The following is a 20,916-nucleotide window of genomic DNA, read 5'->3' as shown; positions in this document are numbered from 1 at the left end:
GAAAGTGTGCTGTAAAAGGAGTTAGAGATGACAAAGGTGACATGAAAACGCGAGAAAAAGATATTCTTGAAGTATGGAGTAATTACTTTGAAAAACTGCTAAATGAAACAAGCAGCGATGACAGCACAGTGGTAAAAAACACTGACCAGGCTTGCTGTCAGGAATACATATCCATATTTGAAGTAGAAAAAGCCATCAAAGGCTTGAAATGTGGAAAGGCAGCAGGAGTAGATGATATTCGCCCAGAAATGCTGAAGTATGGTGGTGTGAGAGTCTTACAGTGGCTGCACTGCATAGTTCAGAAGGCCTGGACAGAGGGACGAATTCCCAATGATTGGAGTAGAGCTTTCATAGTACCCATATATAAAAAGGGAAATAAAACTGCATGTGAGAATTACAGAGGTGTTTCCCTACTGAGTGTTCCTGGCAAGATCTATGCAAGTATACTTGAGAAACGGTTGAGAAGAATTGTGGAAGAAAAGCTTGGTGAAGAATAAGCTGGATTCAGGCCAAATAGAGACTGTCAGGATCAGATCTTCACTTTACGACAAATAGTCGAGAAAGCATGGGAATATAACAAAGATCTGTATTTAAGTTTTGTCGATTTGGAAAAGACATATGACAAGGTGCCAAGAGAGAAGCTATTCAATATGCTACAGTTATATGGTGTCAATGGGGCATTATATCAAGCAATACTTAGTCTTTATTTGAGTTGTAAGTCAGCAGTTAGAATTGAAGGAAGTACAGGAAGATGGTTTAATGTTAAATCTGGTATGAGACAAGGATGTACATTATCACCTCTGTTATTCATTATTTATATGGATCACATTATGAAGGAAAGTGGTATTAAACATGATATCAAACTTGGAGATGTTAATGTCAGCTCTTTGCTTTATGCGGATGATGTTATACTTCTAAATAAATCCGCTACAAGTCTGCAAGATTCTCTGACTAAATTGAATAGCTGTTGTAATAGATATGGTATGAAGGTCAGCAATAAAAAGACAAAGACAATGAAAATAGGCAGAATCATTGAAAATATCAACTGTGTTGTGAATGGAGAACCTGTGAAACAAGTAAAACATTTCAGCTATTTAGGCACGATTTTTACTGAAGATGGTAAATTAAATATAGAAATAGACAACAGAATCAGCAAAGCTGGTATGGTGGGAAGTCGATTGAATAAATTCATATGGAATAAGAAAGAAATTAGTCGGAACACTAAATTAGCTGTATACAAGACAGTGTTCAAACCAGTTTTAACTTATGGATCTGAGAGCTGGGTCAGAAGTAAAACACTTGATCAAAGACTAGAGACCACAAATATGAGAGTCCTGAGAAAGATTATAAGTGTGAACAGATGGCATCAATGGCAATATCATATTAAAAACGAGGATATTAGGAAAGAACTTGACATTGTCAGCATCCAGGAATGCGTTAGCAGAGCTAATCTCAGGTGGTATGGTCACTTAAACAGAATGGGCGAGGAAAGATTAGCAAAACTAGTGTTCTCTGCCAGGTTAGCAGCAAAACGACCCAGAGGAAGACCAAGATATAGGTGGATTGATACAGTACAAAGTGCCTTAAACGATAGAAATATAAGATCTGAGAATGTTGGAGTCTTGACAAGTAACAGACTGATTTGGAGGAAAATTGTAGATAGGAAATTAATAATGATGTAATTTTTTTTCATGTAGTACTATCATATCCTGTACACCCCTTGAGGGTACATAGCAGGAATTTGATGATGATGACGACGAAAAAAACCAAAACCATGCTGGTAACAAGAGAAAAAGGGAAAATACTCCATATAAATATTAAGATCAGAAGAAATACTTTAGATCAAGTAGAGAGTTATATATATATTTGGGTCAACCAATTACAGAGAATGGAAAGTGTGATAAGGAAATATTAAGAAGAATAGAAATTGCTAGATCAACCTTCATTAGCATGAAAAACATTCTGACCTCAAGGGAAATTCACACAAAAACAAGAATTAGGCTGTCCAAATGCTACATATGGTCAACACTGCTATACGGAGCAGAAACCTGGACAATATCAAAATATTGTGAAAATAGCCTGGCTGGCCGAGTGGTTAGTGTATCTGCTCTCCAGCCAAAAGGCTGCGGATTCGAATCCCGCCATGGGCATGGATGTTTGTGATTGTCTTTGGAAATACTAGTGGTGGTCGGTGGTAGATGGCATTGGTGTAGTTGTGGTCAGTTGGTGGATTGAGTTGTGGAGACAGTTGTAGAGCAGGAGGTGCCCTCCCTCGATGAGTTTTTGGACTCCATGGAGGTGTCAAATAATAATAAATAATAATAATAATAATAATAATAATAATAATAAACTAAAAGCCTTTGAGATGTGGATCCTCAGAAGAATTCTTAGAGTCCCATGGATTGCCAAAAAACTTTAGAAATATTAGAGATGATTAGAGAAGATAGGAATCTGTTGAAAACCATTAAGAAAAGAAGAACCACCTACCTTAGTTACATACTAAGGCACAAATCCCTACAAAAAACACTTCTAGAAGGAATGATACAAGGAAAAAGAAGAAGAGGAAGACAAAGAACAGATTGGATGGGAAATATTAAGGACTGGACCTTTTTTGTCCTATGAAGAATGCAAAAGAGAAGCACAAAACCATACATGGCGGAAGCTCATCGTAGTCAACTTCTTGGAAGGAGATGACATCTGACAAGACAAGACAAGATTAAAAATGAGGATATTAGGAAAATTTGACATTGTTAGTGTTCGAGAATATGTTAGCAGAGCTATTCAGGTGATATGGCCACCTGAACAGAATGGGAGAAAAAAGACCAGGAAGGCCAAGATCTAGGTGGATTGATACAGTAAAAAGTGCATTATTAGACAAAAATATAATATCAGATAATACTGGAATCTTGTCTATAGGAAGTTAGTAATAACATAACTTTTTCAAGTAGTGCTATCATAATATCTTGTACATCCCCTGAGAGTATATATATGGAATTTGATGATAATGATGACAATTTGTGATAATATTCTCAAATAACTTCATCTCTTACATTTACTAAGCTAGTCAAGCACCACTATAGTGCAATTAGTAGAATAAGGGGAAACGGCCATTGTTTCCAAATTTCTTTCTTTTTTTAAGTTAAAAGAAATTTAGTTTATGAACTTTTTAATTTATAGAAGTTAAAATTACATTTTGCAAATATTATATTTTGCAAATCAACATTCCTATGGCATCTTCTGAGCACAAAGAGCATATGCACTTCAGTATTAGTTAGAGGTAGTACTACTTAAATGATATCTATAAGTGATGGTATGAATCAGTAATGCAGTAATAACAAATTATTACTGCAAATGGAAAATCTACATATCTACATCTCAGATTACAACATTTACACAAAAACACACTTGAAAATTACTCACCAAACACTGGTTGCAGTCTCTTCCAACAACATTACGTTTGCAAACACATTCACCAGTATATACATTACATCCTTGGTTACCTATGGTTCCTTGAACATTGCAACTGCATGCTAATATTAATTTAAAAAAAAAAATAATTCTTATAAATTTTTATTACAAGAGTACTATTAATTTTCTAAAATAAATAAAATATTATATAGAATATAATATTTTAATTAAAATTAGAATATAAAATGCGCAGGTATATATTATATACCTGAACATTTTATCATTCAGGCAATGCTAACTGTTAACCTGTTCTTATGGTTTGAATTGCAAAATATGGTTTGAATGGCAAAACATTCTCATCTTCAATTTAATGACAAAACATTCTGCCATTCTTCAGTTTTAACACTAACTATGTGGTCTTCAGTCAAATACATTAAGAAAATCCAATGTGTCAAAGTGCATTATCTCCCCTGTTCAAAATAACTATTACTTTAGTAAACATGATTAATTTCCACAAAAAAGAACTCTTCTTAACCCATCATATCTCACTGCAAAGCAGGTTTATTTACATTGATATTACCCAATACACATCCTACTCCTAACTATATTATCAATAACCTTAACTACTATTCCATATACAGTCAGCTTTCATATAACAAAGTGTTAGAACACACTTACAGCATGAGTGTGTTGTAAAATCATTTGTTATAGGATGAGTGTGCTATAACAAATATTGTTATAGCACATTCATCCTATAAAAAACTACTCAAAAGTTCAAGCCAAAGTCCTAATAACATCAATGCTACTCTAAAGGATAGCAAGCTATTGTCCTGATAATTTTACATGTCACTATATCGAAAACTGAACTGGTCCATTATTTACGCCAGTTCTGTTGTGTCCTTTTATGTCTATTATAATACATTATAGCTATAAGGTTCTGGTTGATTATTTAATCACAAGCTAATTCATTTCATCTGGTAACATCTAGTTTCTGCATTTATTTATATAATTTATTTGACAATATTTGAAGAGTTATTTAAATAAATAACCTTTAAGCCCATTCCACTTTAAAGTGGAAATGGTGTGCCTGTTCCCACTGTTGTCACCTTTGCAAATTGCCAAAATTCTTTCTGATGAACCATGAACCAAATATATAATGAATTATAAATATTCTATATAATCAATAAACGAGGTTTATGTTAAAGATACCAAGCTATTTTAAACCTGGTTTTACTCCATTTCCCAAGTAAGCAAACAGACAAACGTCAAGTTTGTGCCTGCAAGTGTTGCAAGTCTAGCTGACCCTGCACGTAGTGCAAGACCAAGGCAACTCATGGTAAAAGTAGAATAAGCTCTGATCACTACTCTTAATATTTACCCTTAATGCAAAGCACATCTCCTGGAGGAGATGTATGATGCTTTGTATTAAAGGCAAGGGGCCCACTACCCAGACCGGTATCGACCTTTATTGAGGTCTCATCAGTGGGAGCCACACTGGAAATACCAAGATTTTAGTAATACAGAGCTTATAAGTATTTTACCAGAATAAGTTACCATAGGGTGTTTTAACCTTATTAAATAAAAATCTCAGGAGGAGATATAAATATTACATTTATAAATGTTACATTTATAAAAATCTCAGGAGGAGATATAAATGTTACATTTATATCTCCTCCTGAGATTTTTATTTAATAAGGTTAAAACACCTTATGGTAACTTGTTCTGGTAAAATACTTATAAGCTCTGTATTACTAAAATCTTGGTATTTCCAGTGTGGCTCCCACTGATGAGACCTCAATAAAGGTTGAAACCAGTCTGGGTAGTGGGCCCCTTGCCTTTAATACAAAGCATCATACATCTCCTCCAAGAGATGTGCTTTGCATTAAGGGTAAATATTAAGAGTAGTGATCAGAGCTTATTCTACTTTTATCATGAGTTGCCTTGGTCTTGCACTACGTGCAGGGTCAGCTAGACTTGCAACACTTGCAGGTGCAAACTTGACTTGTTTGTCTGTTTGCTTACTTTGGAAATGGAGTAAAACCAGGTTTAAAATAGCTTGGTATCGTTAACATTTATTATACCCAAGGTAAAATACTTTCTAAATGAGGTTTATGTTTTACAGAAAAGATACATGTTATACATTTTAAACATATCTAGAAAATATTTTATATATGTATATAAAAGTTATTTACATTCACAGCCATCAGGATTTTCTGTCAAGAAATTCCAGAATCCATTTTTACACCTATCACAGCGTCTTCCTTCAACATTTCTTTTACAATGACATCTTCCAGCTACAAGTCCAGAAACTGGATCTGTACGTGAATCACAAATACCTTCATCTAAAGAACCACGAGGATCACAGTCACAAGCTATAAAGATAATTAAAATTTAGAAAATGAAGCTGGATAACAGAACATATTAATATATGTGCTCAAAATTAACAGCTTCAGTAATGACTAATTAAATCATGCATGAAATAAATCACAATGGGAAATAATTCTGTAAAGGTCAAGTCTTGAAAGATAGAATCTTGTGATTGCTTAATCTTTAAAAGACAATACTGCTGAAAAATATATTGATTATTGTATAATGTAATTAACTGAATTTTCATATTTTTTCCTCTTATTTTAATTTCTTTATCACATGTAGTAGCCAAAGATAGGTGAGAAAAAGTGATACATGAACATAAACAATAAACCACATGCAACAGTAAACATTATGGGGTGAATGCATGGGAGAATAATGTGAGTTACACATATACCCAGTTATCTGTCAAAGAATGTGTGCATGAAATGTGCAAGAATATAAAATATCTTTGCTATACAATCTTTGCTTTGCATTTTTAAGTCCATAGATAATACTATTTTTTTGTGATCATTGAGCAACTGTTTGTATGCACTGATAAAAATAAATACTTAGTCTTACCAAAATGAATTATTTTTGTGTTATAAAACATGTTCAATAAATTTTTATTTCAAACAGTGTCGAGCTAACATCTTTAGACCAATGTTAAATCAAGTCACAGCAGCTTTACTCCCCCTTCTCCAGTTAAACTGCGAGAGTGTTGCTGAAATCCTTTGCTTCTTGATTGTGGATAGCCAGTAAGTAGAATATTAGTATACTTAGAATGGAAGTCTGCTGTTTAAATTTTAGTGCCGTATATTGACTTGTATGGGGAAAACATACAGAGGATATTTTCAGTGTTGGAATGCTGTGATATCGTAAAAAGGCTCTATATTTTGAATGTAGATTTGATTGATCTGATTTTGCTGATTTGAGTATTATACATGGATAACATTTCTTTGGTAAGTTGTCAATCTGTAAGTTTAGTTGTGAGTAGCAGAACAAATCTGAATAGTCAAGTAAGAAACTGGAGACATTGTATCACTAGGCATTATCAAAGTATAGTTGATGGATTCTGTTGAAAAGTGTACTTGAAATTATCTATCAAGGCCATCTTATCATGACTTCCTTGCTTGTGTGCCATGTGTTTACTGATGAAAATCATGCAGCCTTTTAACTTCAGTAACAAAACATTAGAAATGTTGAGAAAATGTTTGTGTCAGGCTTAGCTGGACATTTTTATACGAACCTCCCCACACACCAAAGTCTTCAGAACTTCTATCACATTGGTGCTGTCTGTGGGCACCAGGTTAAGAGGAAAGAAGAAACCTGTTGGTGTTTTTTCTTGACCAGCTTTAGGATTCAAGTCTTATGTAATAAGTTCTTATGATGTCTTATGATACTTAAGATGTAATATAAATGCATATTATTAAAAAGTTAATTACTGTGGCATACGTGTGAATTTATAGGGTGATACAATACCTCCAAAATTATTCACAGCATGCCTAGAAAAAATATTCCAACTTCTTGATTGGGAAGGGAAAGGTCTGAAGATAAATGGAAAATATTTAAGCCATTTACGCTTTGCAGATGACATAGTTATCTTTACTTCAACTGCGCATGAATTACAGACTCATATCCATGAGCTCCAAATTGCTAGCAAAATAGCAGGCCTAAAGATAAATCTAAAGACCCAAATTATGTTCAATAGCTATGTCCAACCAGAAATAATAAAAATCAATAATGAGGAAATTAAACAAGTAGATCATTACATATATTTAGGACAAAAGATATCAATGGAACAAAATATGGACGAAATTAAAAGGCGCACGATGCTTGGGTGGAAAGCATTTGGAAAATTACATTCAATATTTAAAAGCCAACTACCATTATGCCTGAAGAGAAAAGTTTTTAACCAGTGTATTCTTCCTATACTGACATATATCTGTGAAACATGGACACTGAATGCAAAGGAAATTCAAAAATTAAGAACAACACAATTTAGTATGGAAAGAAGTATGCTTGGTATCACAAGATTGGATCACAAAAGGAATACATGGATAAGAAATGAAACCCAAGTCTCTGACATCATAGGAAGAGTGAAACTTCTGAAGTGGCAACGGGCTGGGGATGCACATGATCTTGCTCGAAGACAAGATCAACGATGGACAAAAGAAGTACTAGATTGGATTCCACTAGAGTAAAAACAACCACGACGCCGACCTAAATCACAGTGGATTGATGATATCATCAGATTTGCAGGAGTGACATGGAAAAGGTGAGCCATGGACAAACAGTTCTGGAGTAATCTTGGAAAGGCCTTCATCCAGCAGTGGGTCGACAATGGCTGATGATGACATGCGAATTTATAGTTATGAATACTCCACAAGTTTCTCTATATAAGAAATACTACAATTAAATGGAGTAAATGGAATATTATATAGAGCAATACATAGTCTGTATGTGAGTTGTAAGTCAGCAGTTAGAATTGAAGGAAATACAGAAAGATAGTTGGATGTAAAATTGGGGGTAAGACAAGGATGCACATTATCTCCACTCTTATTCATCATCTAAGTGGATTGCATTATGAAAGAAAGTGAGATTAAATCTGATATTAATAATCAGAGATATCAAACTCAGCTCTTTGCTATATGTAAATGATGTTGCACTCCTAAACCCATCCAGCACAAGTCTCCAGCATTCTCTAATTAAATTGCATAAACAGCTGTAACAAATTTGGCATGAAAATCAGCAATGAAATAACTATGAAAACAGGCAGGAACATAGAACATTTCAGGTGCATTCCTAATGGAGAAATTATATAGAATAAGTAAAATATTTCAGCTACTTAGGAAGTCTTTAGTGAAGATGGAAAATTATATTTGGAAACAAATAAGGAAGAAGCAAAACTAGTATGATATGGAGAAAAACTGAATAAAGTTATGCTAAGTGGGATAGTAAATCCTGTATTATTTTACAGCCGGGTACGAAACTTGGAGATTGAAATCTAAGAGTTTCCTGCCGAAGAACTATCGGCAAGTCCAGGCGTAAGTGACCACCTGGGTAGTACAACACTAGGACAACTCGTTGCAAAGGTGGAGCAAGCTCCGTCGCTATCCTTAATATTTTCTCATAATGTAAAACGCAGCTCCTAGGAGATGTATTACTGTTTTTCATTATGAGGAGAGGTCACTACCCAGACCGGTTTCGACCTTTATTGAGGTCTCATCAGTGAGTAGGTAGACCTAGAATACCAAGGTTTAAGTGTACCGAACTTACATTTACCCCTACTAATGAATTGCCAGACCACTGTACCCATATATTATTATTACTACGATAAAGAGCCAAGAGGCCTCTTATTGAATAAAGTTATATGGAAGAAAAGAAACATAAGTCGAAACATTAAGATAGCAGCATACAATACAGTGTTCAAACCACTTGTAAGTTATGGATCTGAGAGTTGGGTTAGAAATAAAGCAACTGATCAAAGATTTTTCCTGAACAAATTGTATCAATGGTAGAATTATATTAAAAATGAAGATATTAGGAAGGAACTTGATATTGTCTGCATTCAAGAACATGTCAGCAGAATTAATCTAAGGTAGTTATAACACCCAAATATAATGAGAGAAGAAAGGTTAGCAAAACAAGTGTCTGATGCCAAGATGGCAGGAAATATCCAGAGGAAGACCAACATCTAGATGGATTCATTCAGTCAGAAGTGTCTTAGAAAAATGAAATGTTAGATATGACAATATTGGAATGCTGATAATAATTTGGAGGAAAATTGTTGACAGGGGATTAATAATAATATAAGATTAATCATGTAATGCTGTCACAGCCTGAACACCCCTAGAGGGTACATAACAGAAAACTGATGATATGATGACGATGAACTTTCTTTCTAAAACAGTCTTTTTTCTGAATCATTAGAATTTGTATTATAATTAGATGACATTTAAAAAACAGAACAAGTTAATTTCTTCTTCAAGAAAATATATGGTTCTTGACATAAAACTAAAATTTCAACAAAGATATTCCAAATTCTTAAAGGCAAAAAAATACCCAATTTGATGAGAACACTTATAGCAAGACTAAGAATAAAAGTGGCTGATTCTATAAGTCTTTTAGACTCTATAGGGTCATTCCACAGACCTGCTATCATCTTGGTCACTCGTCTCTGGATCCTCTCCACTTCCTCCCCATCACGAAGAAACCCTGGTGCCCATAACTGGGCACAGTAGTCCAATGGGGTCTTATCAAGGCTCGATACAGAGGAACAACAACTTGTTTGTCTCTGCATGTTAAAGTATTTTTCAGAAGCCAAGTGATTTGGTGAGCTGTTTTAGTCACTTTTGCAATGTGCCCCCTAAACTTCAATTCCCTATCCACCAACACTCCCAAATCCCTGGCCTCATGAATCTCCTGGAGTACGGGATAATAATGTTAAAATATTTGAAACACTATTCATATTGCATTTTTTTTACCTATAATTATTAACTCTAAACACCAAACAATCTGAAACTGAAAAGCTATAAGCATAGCTAACAAAATGATTATTATATATCCATTCTTATTATACCTAAATGTAGAAACTTAAAGTTTCAAAATTTACCAGAGCTTATGATAATATAATCTTTGGCAATACTTAAAACACATGGACCCTGCCAGGAGCATATATTTGCCTTTTTATTAGTGCTTTTAGGTTTCACTGTCCTGTCAGCTGTTTCAAACTGTTAGTTCTCATCAAAGATCAAGAAAGAACTTGAACAGGACATGAACCTTCAGTTTAATACCATGGGAATCCCATGTTGGAAAACTATATTAGTCACGAGTGAACTGTCAACTCTCAGAAAGTACAAATTATAGAGCCAAAAACTTCGATCAGGCTAGTTTAGTTAACAAAATGAAGTATATTATATATCCATTCTTATCAGATATAAAAATTTAAAAGTTTCAAAATATGTAGTTTCAGAATGTAAAGGCTCCTGGGCAAAGTCCATATCTTTTAATTACCAATCCAAGTGGATGGAATTAATACAGAAAATGTAGAACAATTCACATATTTGGGAATTAAAATGACATATGATTTGGACTGTAAAAAAGAAATAAAGATCAAAATTGCAAATGGAAGAACAAATATGAAGGCCATGAATAACATCTGGAAAAGTAGTGATCAGCCTGCAAACAAAACTAAGAGTAATGGAAACATGCATCTTCAGCGGTGTACTGAATGGATCAGAAACATTTTGTCCTTCGAAGAGTCTTAGATATGTCCATGTGCTCCTTGAAATGCTTTGGCTATGTCGATGATTTTGTATGTAATAGAACTGTTGTTCAGGATTAGGGTCTACTGCTTGCAAGGTGTTTATAATTGCTGGACAGGTAAACATGTGAGTGGGTGTCAGTTCAGTATTAGGGCAGTAGTTACTACAGTTTCTATATGTTCTCATATCATCTGTATTGGTCTTCATTCCTCTAAAATGTCCTGTTCAGAGTCTTGTTATCATAGTGGTCTTTCTGTCAACATTGATTTCAGGAATTTGGTGCTGTATCCCTAATTTTAGTGGAATTAGTTTAGAATTTGCTAGTGTGTTAGCATCAGCAAGAGTTGTCATGTTAGTTTCTTGCTTGAGTTCTCTGGCCTCTTTTGATAATTTATCAACTGCTTCATTGTAATCAATATCTACATGAGCAGGAATCCATTGTAAAATGCAACTTTTTCCCAAACACTAGTTTGTTTAAGAGTTTATGGATGTCTTGTGTGAGCTTGGTATTGCCATTTTTGATTGCCTCCATAGCTGATCTTGAGTCACTGTAAATTATAATTCCTCTTATTGTTGAGATGACAATAATTTTAAGTAGGCTTTGAGTGCTTTATTTATTGCATAAAGTTTGCTGGTAAAATTGGAAGCAATTCTCACAGATTCAACTTTTATTGAAAGTTTTTCACCTTTCGGGAGTACAGTAACCCCCCAGATTATGTAATCTGCGACTTAAGCAAATTCGCAGTTAAGTAATAAATCTCGAAAATGTACTAGCGCGTATGAACATGTTTGCAGCTTTTGCATCTTTGACATCCATTGCAGTATGCAACGACATAATGTTAACTAGACTCGGCATTCACAGCAAATGTAACGAATAGTAACAGGCAGTGACAGGTTACCGGTAAATGCCGAGAGCAGCAGAGGGCAAGTGTACAAAAGCCGTAACATTCAAACTGAAACCTACCAATTAGAAATAAGGACTCCGTAAACTATTCCTCCTTTCCCCGACCTGTCAGTAGTCCATGCCTCGCGCAGTTAGTTTAGTCACTTGTTTATCACCATTAGTATTCGTTGTTTATTTACCCTTAAAATGGATTCGAAACGCAAAACTGAATGCGCTGGTAATAAATCTAAAAAACAAAGGTCTGCAATTACTTTAGAAGAAAAGTTGAAAATAATTCTTATGTATGAAGACGGAAAAATTATATCGACAATAGCTCGGGATATAAATCGACCTATTTCGACAGTGAATACTATCTTGATATATTCTTATATATGAATACTTCACTATCCTACGATAGTGAAGGATAAAGTTCACATTTTTCATACTTTTATAGTTTATATTCGAGTGAATACTGCTGCATGATGTTTCATTTATAAAATAATACTGTGTAAGTAATATACATATCTGTATATATAAATACATATAATAATAATAAATATTGCAGTTTCTTACGAAGTTAAACTTAAGCAATTTACAAATCCAACTTACATAAAATTGAAGTTACGTAAAGGTTTACAGAATGCATTACTTACGTAACTCGGGGGGTTACTGTATAAGGAGATCACTAACGCCTCCATTAATCATATTGGTGTCTGACGATCCATCGGTATAACAAATAACCTGTTTGGAGGATGAAAGAAGGTTGATAGTATTTAGGCCTTTTTCTTTGAACATTTCTTTTAATTCTTTTTTTGTACAGAGTTTGGTAAGGTATAGATTTATGGAGGAATTTGAAGGTAAATGAATGGAAAATAGAGGTTCTTTGCTTATGTGGCCATTTAGATCATCAAGACCTATTTCCTTCCTGATAGTGTCATCATATTGTAAAGTCTCCATTTTTGATTCCAATGTTCATAAATTTTTAGGGAGATATGATTGCTTTGGTAGCTTCTGATATTATTAATGAATTTTATGGTGGCAAATTTCTGTCTGTCCTCCAGCAGATCAAGCCCACATTCCTGTTGGGCTCTGATGTTGTTAGTGGATGAGACTGCACCAATGATAATCTTGGATGCTTTTGCTTGTACTTTGTCTAATTTTTCCTTTAACGATGAAGCTGAAGGTGACCAGACAGATGCTGCATATTCCATTATTGGCCTTATTGTTCAGCAAAGCTTTTTCAATATATTTAGTTTTTTTGAGAGCCCTGTTGGAGGTCTCAGAGATGTGTTGTGCAAAACGTAATTCCTGATTGCATAATACCAAGTTTGGTATTATGTTTAGATTTGTTTGGATTTGCGACTTTTTCAATTAGCCTGTTGTGGATCATGACTGAGATTGTAGGAATGTCTATTTTTCCTGTCTGTACTAAAGATGCCTAGTTTTGCTTTATCTGGGTTGATTTTGAGTTTAAGATCAGAAATGTGGGTAATAAATAAGGAATCAAGAAAAAGAATTTTGGCATTTGAAAGAAACTTGTTACAGGAAGATTCTAAGAATAGGATGGATACAGAAATCACAAATGAAGAACTCTATCAGAAGATACAACCAAAGGAGAATCTAATGCAGAGGATTATAAAATGGAAGCTGCAATTATTTGGACACATCTGCAGAATGAATGAGGATCAGAAGATAAAGACATTTATGTTTGGTATTATGGATGGTGTAAACAGAAGAGGTAGACCATACAGAGAATATATAAACGAGATAAAGGACTGGTGTGGAATGGGTGTACAGAAACTGCAGCGCTATGCACTGGACAAAGAAAGGTGGAAGAAGATAGTTAAGGAAGAATCGAATACCAATGGGCAGTGATAATGATGATAAAAAATAAGCAAGCATACTAATTCTACTTGCCCAAGTAGAATTAGTATGCTTGCTTATTAATACAAGAACTGTATTAATGGAATCGTTCCCCATGTTAATCGATGATGAGCCTCCATAGCTCAGTCATTATAGACAAATCCCTTGGGTTGGAAAGACCTGGATTTGATTCCCATTTGTGACATGAGGAACCTTTATCTGGTCTCTTTTGACGAATGGTGAGTTAGCCAGTCTCATATAGTGGTGGTGGGGGAGGGGGTTTCACCGAGAAACTTGGATTTTTCATCCCCCAGAACAGGTAAATCAGTCCCGTGAACACACATGGATTACAGTCGGGGAATACTTACGACAGTCCTTCCAGTCATAGGTCTGATTCGTCAGCACCAAGCCCATATAAATATGGGGGGGAGGATGGTGCCGTACCTCTCTGTAAATTCACACGAAATTATTCACACGAAATAAATAAATAAAATCAATGATAACACCCAAGATATAAGGAAAGAAATGTAAATATGAATTCAGAAAGTAGATCTTTAATGACATGCTGCATCCTATTCCTTTATATGACTATTTCAAGTCTTCTGCAAGATTTCTGTAACCGTCACTTTTAGTAGGATCTACAAAATTGGCAATAAAAGTTTTGAAAGTCTCTGCTGCATTTTTTGAGTAATTTTTAAGATGTTATCAAAACTCTCCATAAGTTTATGAATCTGTGCTCCAATAAAAAAAATACCCTTAAAAAAAACAAAAACAAAAAAAAACAGGTATTAAATGTTGGGCAAGGGGGACACATATACAGTGGCATACTTAGAGATATTGCAAAGGCTTTTGACAGACTGGCACAACCACAAGTTGGTAACTAAACTGAAACGGATGGGAATTGAGTGACAGATTAGTGAGTTAGAGAGGCAATTGGCTCTCAAACAGGTATCAGCAAGTTATGTATGGGGAGTACAGCATCCCAGAAGAGGAAAGTCACATTTAGGTAGGCAAACATATATATGTAACTACAACTTTGTGTTCCACTCCAACACATTGATGGATAAAAACAAAGCTAGAATTTATTAGCAAGAATATAATTATAACAGTAGTATAAATAATTATCATTAGAACAATTCTAATTAATCACTGCTTATGAATAATTAGAAAATCCTGAAAAAAAAAAAAAAACTAGTACAAACTGGGAGTAGAAAATAGTCTCTCTCATCTAAATTGACAGGATTGGCAGATACATTTTATAAATCAAATATTCACTTACGCTGGCAAATATTTGGATCTCTAATATCTCGACCAGGATCCTGATAAAAGAAAGGTTTACAATGCTCGCAGTTTCTTCCCATAGTATTGTGCTGGCACTCATCACATACCCCACCACTGGCTCTTCCAGTGACTTCCCAAACAGCTGGATCAAAATGACATCTTGTGGAATGACCATTGCAACTGCATTCTACAGAGGGAAAAAAAATTAAATAAACATTCTTCTCCAGAAAAGTGTGTGCATGTGTGTGTACACACACACCAAAACAAGCAATATATTAAATTTATCTGAAAGAACAAAAAACTAATAACTCTATAGACTAAAATAATGTTTACATCCAAGTGATTCAAAGGTAACTCTTAAAGAAGAGGAAAACAAATAATGTCAGCATGAAAGAGGTATAACGAAAGACCCATGTGTGGCATTGTATGGTGATTTGATTATTAGGAGTGTGGAAAACAAGAAGATGCACAAGGTTTGTTTCAGAGAGGTAAAATGAATAGAGTGATTGAGGTGTTGGATATGAGGGGGCAAAGGAGACAGTAGTGGTAGTAGGAACAAATATGACTTGACTGGAAACAAGGAGAATGTAAGATTGGATATCAGGAAGCTGTTGAGAAGCTAAAAGATCATATAATAGTATGATAGGAAAGGTAATCGGTGGTGTGTTGCCCAGGTATGACAGTGATGAGATGATGCAGATGGCAAGAAGTATGAATGATATGTTAGCAGAAATGTGTGAAGAAAAAGGAACGCAGTTTGTTAATGTGTGGAATGAGTTTGAAGGAAGAATTGAACTATATAAGAGTGATGGGATGGATTTGAATAGTTAGGGTGCAAGTTTTAGTGCATTTGGTACAAGCACATACCCAATATTATCCTAATATCAGTATGTCCATATCTGGCTTTGATCACCTCCCGTATCCTTTGAGGGAGGCTTTCCACCAATGTGTGGCAGATATCACGTGGAATTTGTCTCCATGAGAAGACTGCTGCTGGAAGGGAGAGTAATGAGTGCAGAGAATGACTCTGGGTAAGTAAGAAGCAATGTGAAAGAGCCGAAAAGTAAGTAAAGAGAGACTGAAGTGGTGATGATGATTTATGGTTTTAATGGTGCAAGGACAGAAAGGTCATACTGCACTATATTAAAGATTATAGTAGTACACAAGGTAAGACAATCACAAACATCCATGCCGACAACAGGATTTGAGCCCCTGACCTGTTGGTTGGAGAGTGGGTATGTTAACCACTGAGTCAACCAGTTAAACGAGGTGTAAGAAAAGCAGCTGGATTTGAAGAAGATTCTGAGATGAGTAAGGAGAAAAAGAAATGACTTGAGGAAGGTATGGAGAAGTCACATCTAATAAATCTGAAACTTGTTATAGATCTAGGAATGAGCAGTTATGTTTGTATATGAATGCTAGAAGTATCAGAAACAAGAGAAATGAAATCGTTGCATTGATTGAGTTCATTCACCCATAAAATTGCTGGAACAAGTGAGACATGGTTGGATGAGGATGACATTCTGACAGGAGTAGATATGAAAGGGTATAATATATTTCATGAAGATAGAAAGCATAAAAATGGAGGTGGAGTGCTACTGATGATAGAAAAAGAGCTGTGTTCATGCAAGGTAGAGATGCAAGGGGGAAATAGTGATAGTGGTTTTTAAGGCTGTGTTACCAGATTACTAAATGGTACCACATTAATAGGTCTATAGCAACATCCCATGAATACTTCATGGGTTGAAGTATTCATGGGATACTTCATAGTGTTAGTGTTCAGGTAATAAGCAAATTAGTCAAGCAAATGGGAAAAGGGTGATTATAGCAATATATATATATTGGGATGATGAAGACCCTCTCTCCTCATGTGCCCTCTGCAACATACCTTAGGTGGTATGTTACAGAGGGCACATGAGGAGAGAGGGTCTTGGATTTGATCATCTCATCAGAGGATGCTATTATAAATGAGGTGTCAAATCTCCCTCCAGTTGGTGAAAGTGACTATGAAGTGATTACCTGGCCAACCATGTGAAGACTGCTGAGAGGAAAGGGCTAGTGGTTGAGCCATTTCCTCTCAGAAAGCGCTGAGAGAAATTATAAGGCTAGTGATTATGAGAAGTGCAGGAGATAACTTACAGCTGAAGTATGGAATGAGTAGTTGAGTGGAAAGGAGATCAATGCCTAAATGCATTTGAATAGGCAGAAGGTTAAATAAGGTAGGTGTGAAATTAAGGTAGGCATTATGGAGGCAACATAAGAGAGGAGTGGAAATAATCAATTCTATGAGGAATACAAAGAACAGCAAGGAGAGTGACTCGGTTGATAAGGGTAGTAAAAGTATGAGCAGAAGTTAGCTAATGAAGCCAAACAAAATCCTAGAGAGTTCTTTTGATATATAGCCAGCAAAAAAAAAAAGAATGATTGTGGTAGGATGGCACTGCTTGGAGAAAATAGTATAAGGACAACTGCTGAAGAGGATATACACTATCTACCAACAATTGTCCAGACACTTTAGCAATTTACATTTGATAGCAGCAAGTGAATTCTGATATCAGGTATCTCCATATCTGGCTTTGATCACCTCCTGTACCCTTTGAGAGAGGCTTTCCACCAATGTGTGGCAGATATCAGATGGAATTTGTCTCCATTCCTCCATCAAAGCAGCACTGAGGTTAGTGACAGATTGAGGACGTCAGGACCTCAATCGCTGCTCCAATTCGTCCCACAGGTGTTCGATGTGATTGAGGTCTGGACTCTGCACATCCCAAGGCAGTTGCTTAACACCCGTCTTTCTTCATATCATTTCATAACAGCTGCAGCTTTGTGTGGCATGGGACATTGTCGTCTTGATAGTAACATGAGTCTGTTCCATAAAAACTCCACAGTGTAGGCAGCACCTGATTATCCAGAATATCAAGGTGCCTTCATGGAACCATGGACAATGACCAGTGGTCCCACTCCAAACCAGCTGAATGCACCCCAAACCATTACTCCACCACCACCAAAACTTTACTGTGGGTACAACACACTGTGGTAACATGCATTCACCATGCTGCCTCCACACCCCAGCCAGACTGGAAACTGGTGAACCTTGATTCATCACTCCAGAGTAACATTTTCCACTGGTCAATTGTCCAGTTCACACACTCTTTGCACCAGGCCAGATGCATTGTTGTGATGTTTGGCTTGTGTGCTGCTGCTCTTCCATAGAAACCCAGTAAATGTAGTTCTTTTCGTACAGTATTAGTGCTCACCATGGTGTTACTGGCACACTGGAATTCATCACAGATGGTTCTGTACCAATTGTTGCCGGTTTTTGAGTGCCACTCATTTCAACACCTTCCTGACCCTGTCAGTCATTTTTGGCAGCCACCATGGGTGTTTTCCTGCACTAGTGATGCCAGAACATCTCCATTTATTGATCACATTACCAACGGTTGATTTTGGATGCTCCAGTTGAATGGCAATGGCACGTGTGAACATGCCACCAACATGACAGCCCACGATGACATCTCTCTCTCGAAGTCACGGAGTTCGCATTGTGTTGCCATACTACCTGTATTCAACTGCTATGATGAAATTCTGCTTCATACTATCTGCACACTAGTTTTTATGTTATTAACAAACCTGGAATGTTCCATAACTTCAAATAACAGGGGTGTCCAGATAATTATTGGTACTTAGTGTTGTAGTTGAGATATTTAATGCGCAGTTCATAATAGTCTTTCATCATTGTGAATGTGACATCACAGAGAGCTTGAGAGCAGTGGATGATGAGGAGGAGTGAATGACTATGAACGAGGAAGAGGCATATGGGGAATTAAGGAAACTTGATGCTAATAAGACTTTGATTCTAGATGATATATCACTGTGTATTTTTAAGGAACGAATGTGCCAACGTGTTGATATCTGCACTAATAGATCTGTTTAATATGAATCTTACACTGGGTCAAGTTCCAAAGGAGAGGAAGAAAGGAAGGCAAGATTGTACTACTTCGTAAAGAAGGTGACAGAATTCAAGCATCAAATTATAGGCCAATCTGTGTGTCAGGTGTTGTGGATAAAGTGTTGGAGAGTCTTGTTTTAGTAATCTACATACTTATTACAATAAGGTGACATCAGCATTGGATGTGGGCAGTGCTGAGCTATAAAGGGCTCGCCTGAGCCCTTTGTTAAATTTTTCTCAAATTTGAGAGCCCCTTGTTCTTTTTGTTTACTTTATTATTTTTTCAAAAAAAAAAAACATACTTTTTTGAAATATATTAAGCAACAAACTCATACAGTAACCAAACAAAGGGATTTTATAAAATAAAATATTATAGTTAGTGTTACTACCATTTTACAAATAAGAATTCCCTTTTGGTAATCACATATAAATAAATCTACTCTATAATATAAAATGATAAGCCTTTTTTGTAACGTTTTTGTATCACATTTTTTGTCAAGTTATTTGAAATGTTTTGAAACTCAGGGGCTACCCTGAGTGTCAAGTCTTCAAAATTCGAGTCATCAGAATTCAAGGAGAACCGGCCTACCGGTCTGGAACTCAGGAAGGTTGGGCGGTGTAGGCGCCGGGGGAAGAAACCCCCGCTTTCGAGTTTTCAAAATTTGAGTCATCAGAATTCAAAAAGAACTGGCCTACCAGTCCAGAACTGGGGGGGAAGAGCCCCCCCCCCCCCCCACACACACACTCAGACTATAAAATAAAGCCCCTTGATTGGTACCGTTGATTATCACTTGAAGTATAAAAACAAAAGAGAAATATAATGTACTTCAATATTGTGTTTAGAAAATATTTATTATTTATAGATTGTCATAAAAACTTCTATTGCAAACAAAAGAAATTTATTTTGTTTATAAAAAATGCGGAATGATTTCTTATGTGCGATTAAAAAAGATTTTATTCTTATCATATTTTGATAGAAAAATGTTTTTCTTATGTAAGATAAATTAACAAAGACGACTGTGTGCAAATATTTCATATTTAGATCATGAAATATTTGTTTAAAAATGATACCCTTTACAGGTTCATTGTCCCCTCATACTTTTTGATTGGCATTTGTACACAAGCCATATTAATAAAAGTTTTTGTGTGAAATACAGCTTTTTTTTGTCGACGATGCGAGCCCTCTGTTAAAATTTCCATAGCTCACCACTGGATGTGGGAGATGGATACACAGTAGTATACTTAGACTGTGCAAAGGCTTTAGATAGATTACCACATAATAAGTTGATAGTCAAACTAGATCGGGGGTTGGATATTAGACTAGTGCATTGGATTGGAGATTAGAAGTCAAATAGGTATCAACAAATTGTGTATGGGGAAGAAATATCCCAGAAGAGGAAGGTCACTAGTGGTGTGCCTCAGGGATCTGTTTTAGGGCCATTGCTGTTTAACCTGTATGCTAATGATATTGGAGAAGATTTGAATGGAGATATTCAGTTCTTTGCAGATGATGCAAAGTTGTGATAAACTATGAGAAGTAGAGCAGAAGTTGTGGCCTTACAAGAAGACTTAAATAGACTAAGTGAATAGACACAGGGGCAGGAATACCAGTTCAGTGTTACGAAATGTAAGGTTTAAAAATTTGGAAAACAAAAATGGGATGTGGAATTTATCCACCTTCATCCCAAGCTCTCTTATATCACCCAACAATATACTCCACCAAGAGTAAAGATCTGAAATTTAGAGAGCATACTGCCAAAATTGTGAGGATTCTGGCAATGATGAAGAGGATGCTTGGTAGTGTTTTCAAAGAGCTCCCGAAAGCTAAGTATAATTTTCAGTGAAAAATGGAATATTGGTTTAAATCTTAACGTAGTATTGTTTATTTTTGGTAGCTTGTTGTCTCTGTGTGATTTTGG

General features: G+C 35.6%; 1 protein-coding gene across 1 annotated transcript in view; it reads right to left on the bottom strand.

Annotated features, from left to right (window-relative positions):
- LanB1 (laminin subunit beta-1) overlaps positions 1-20,916 on the bottom strand; it is a 754,433-nt gene that overhangs the window by 437,441 nt on the left and 296,076 nt on the right. The window contains exons 9-11 of the mRNA XM_090400882.1: positions 15,047-15,235; positions 5,601-5,780; positions 3,421-3,530 (exon numbers count right to left, since the gene is read on the bottom strand). Coding sequence (XP_090257008.1) covers positions 3,421-3,530; positions 5,601-5,780; positions 15,047-15,235 — 479 coding nt within the window. The remainder of the gene's footprint in view (positions 1-3,420; positions 3,531-5,600; positions 5,781-15,046; positions 15,236-20,916) is intronic.

This window comes from Typopeltis vanoorti, chromosome 11 (assembly GCF_054136105.1).
Source record: "Typopeltis vanoorti isolate ZY-2024b chromosome 11, IOZ_Tvanoo_1.0, whole genome shotgun sequence".
Lineage (NCBI taxonomy): Eukaryota > Metazoa > Arthropoda > Arachnida > Uropygi > Thelyphonidae > Typopeltis > Typopeltis vanoorti.
The sequence above is the reverse complement of the archived record's forward strand: the minus strand, read 5'-3'. Positions and strand labels throughout refer to the sequence as shown.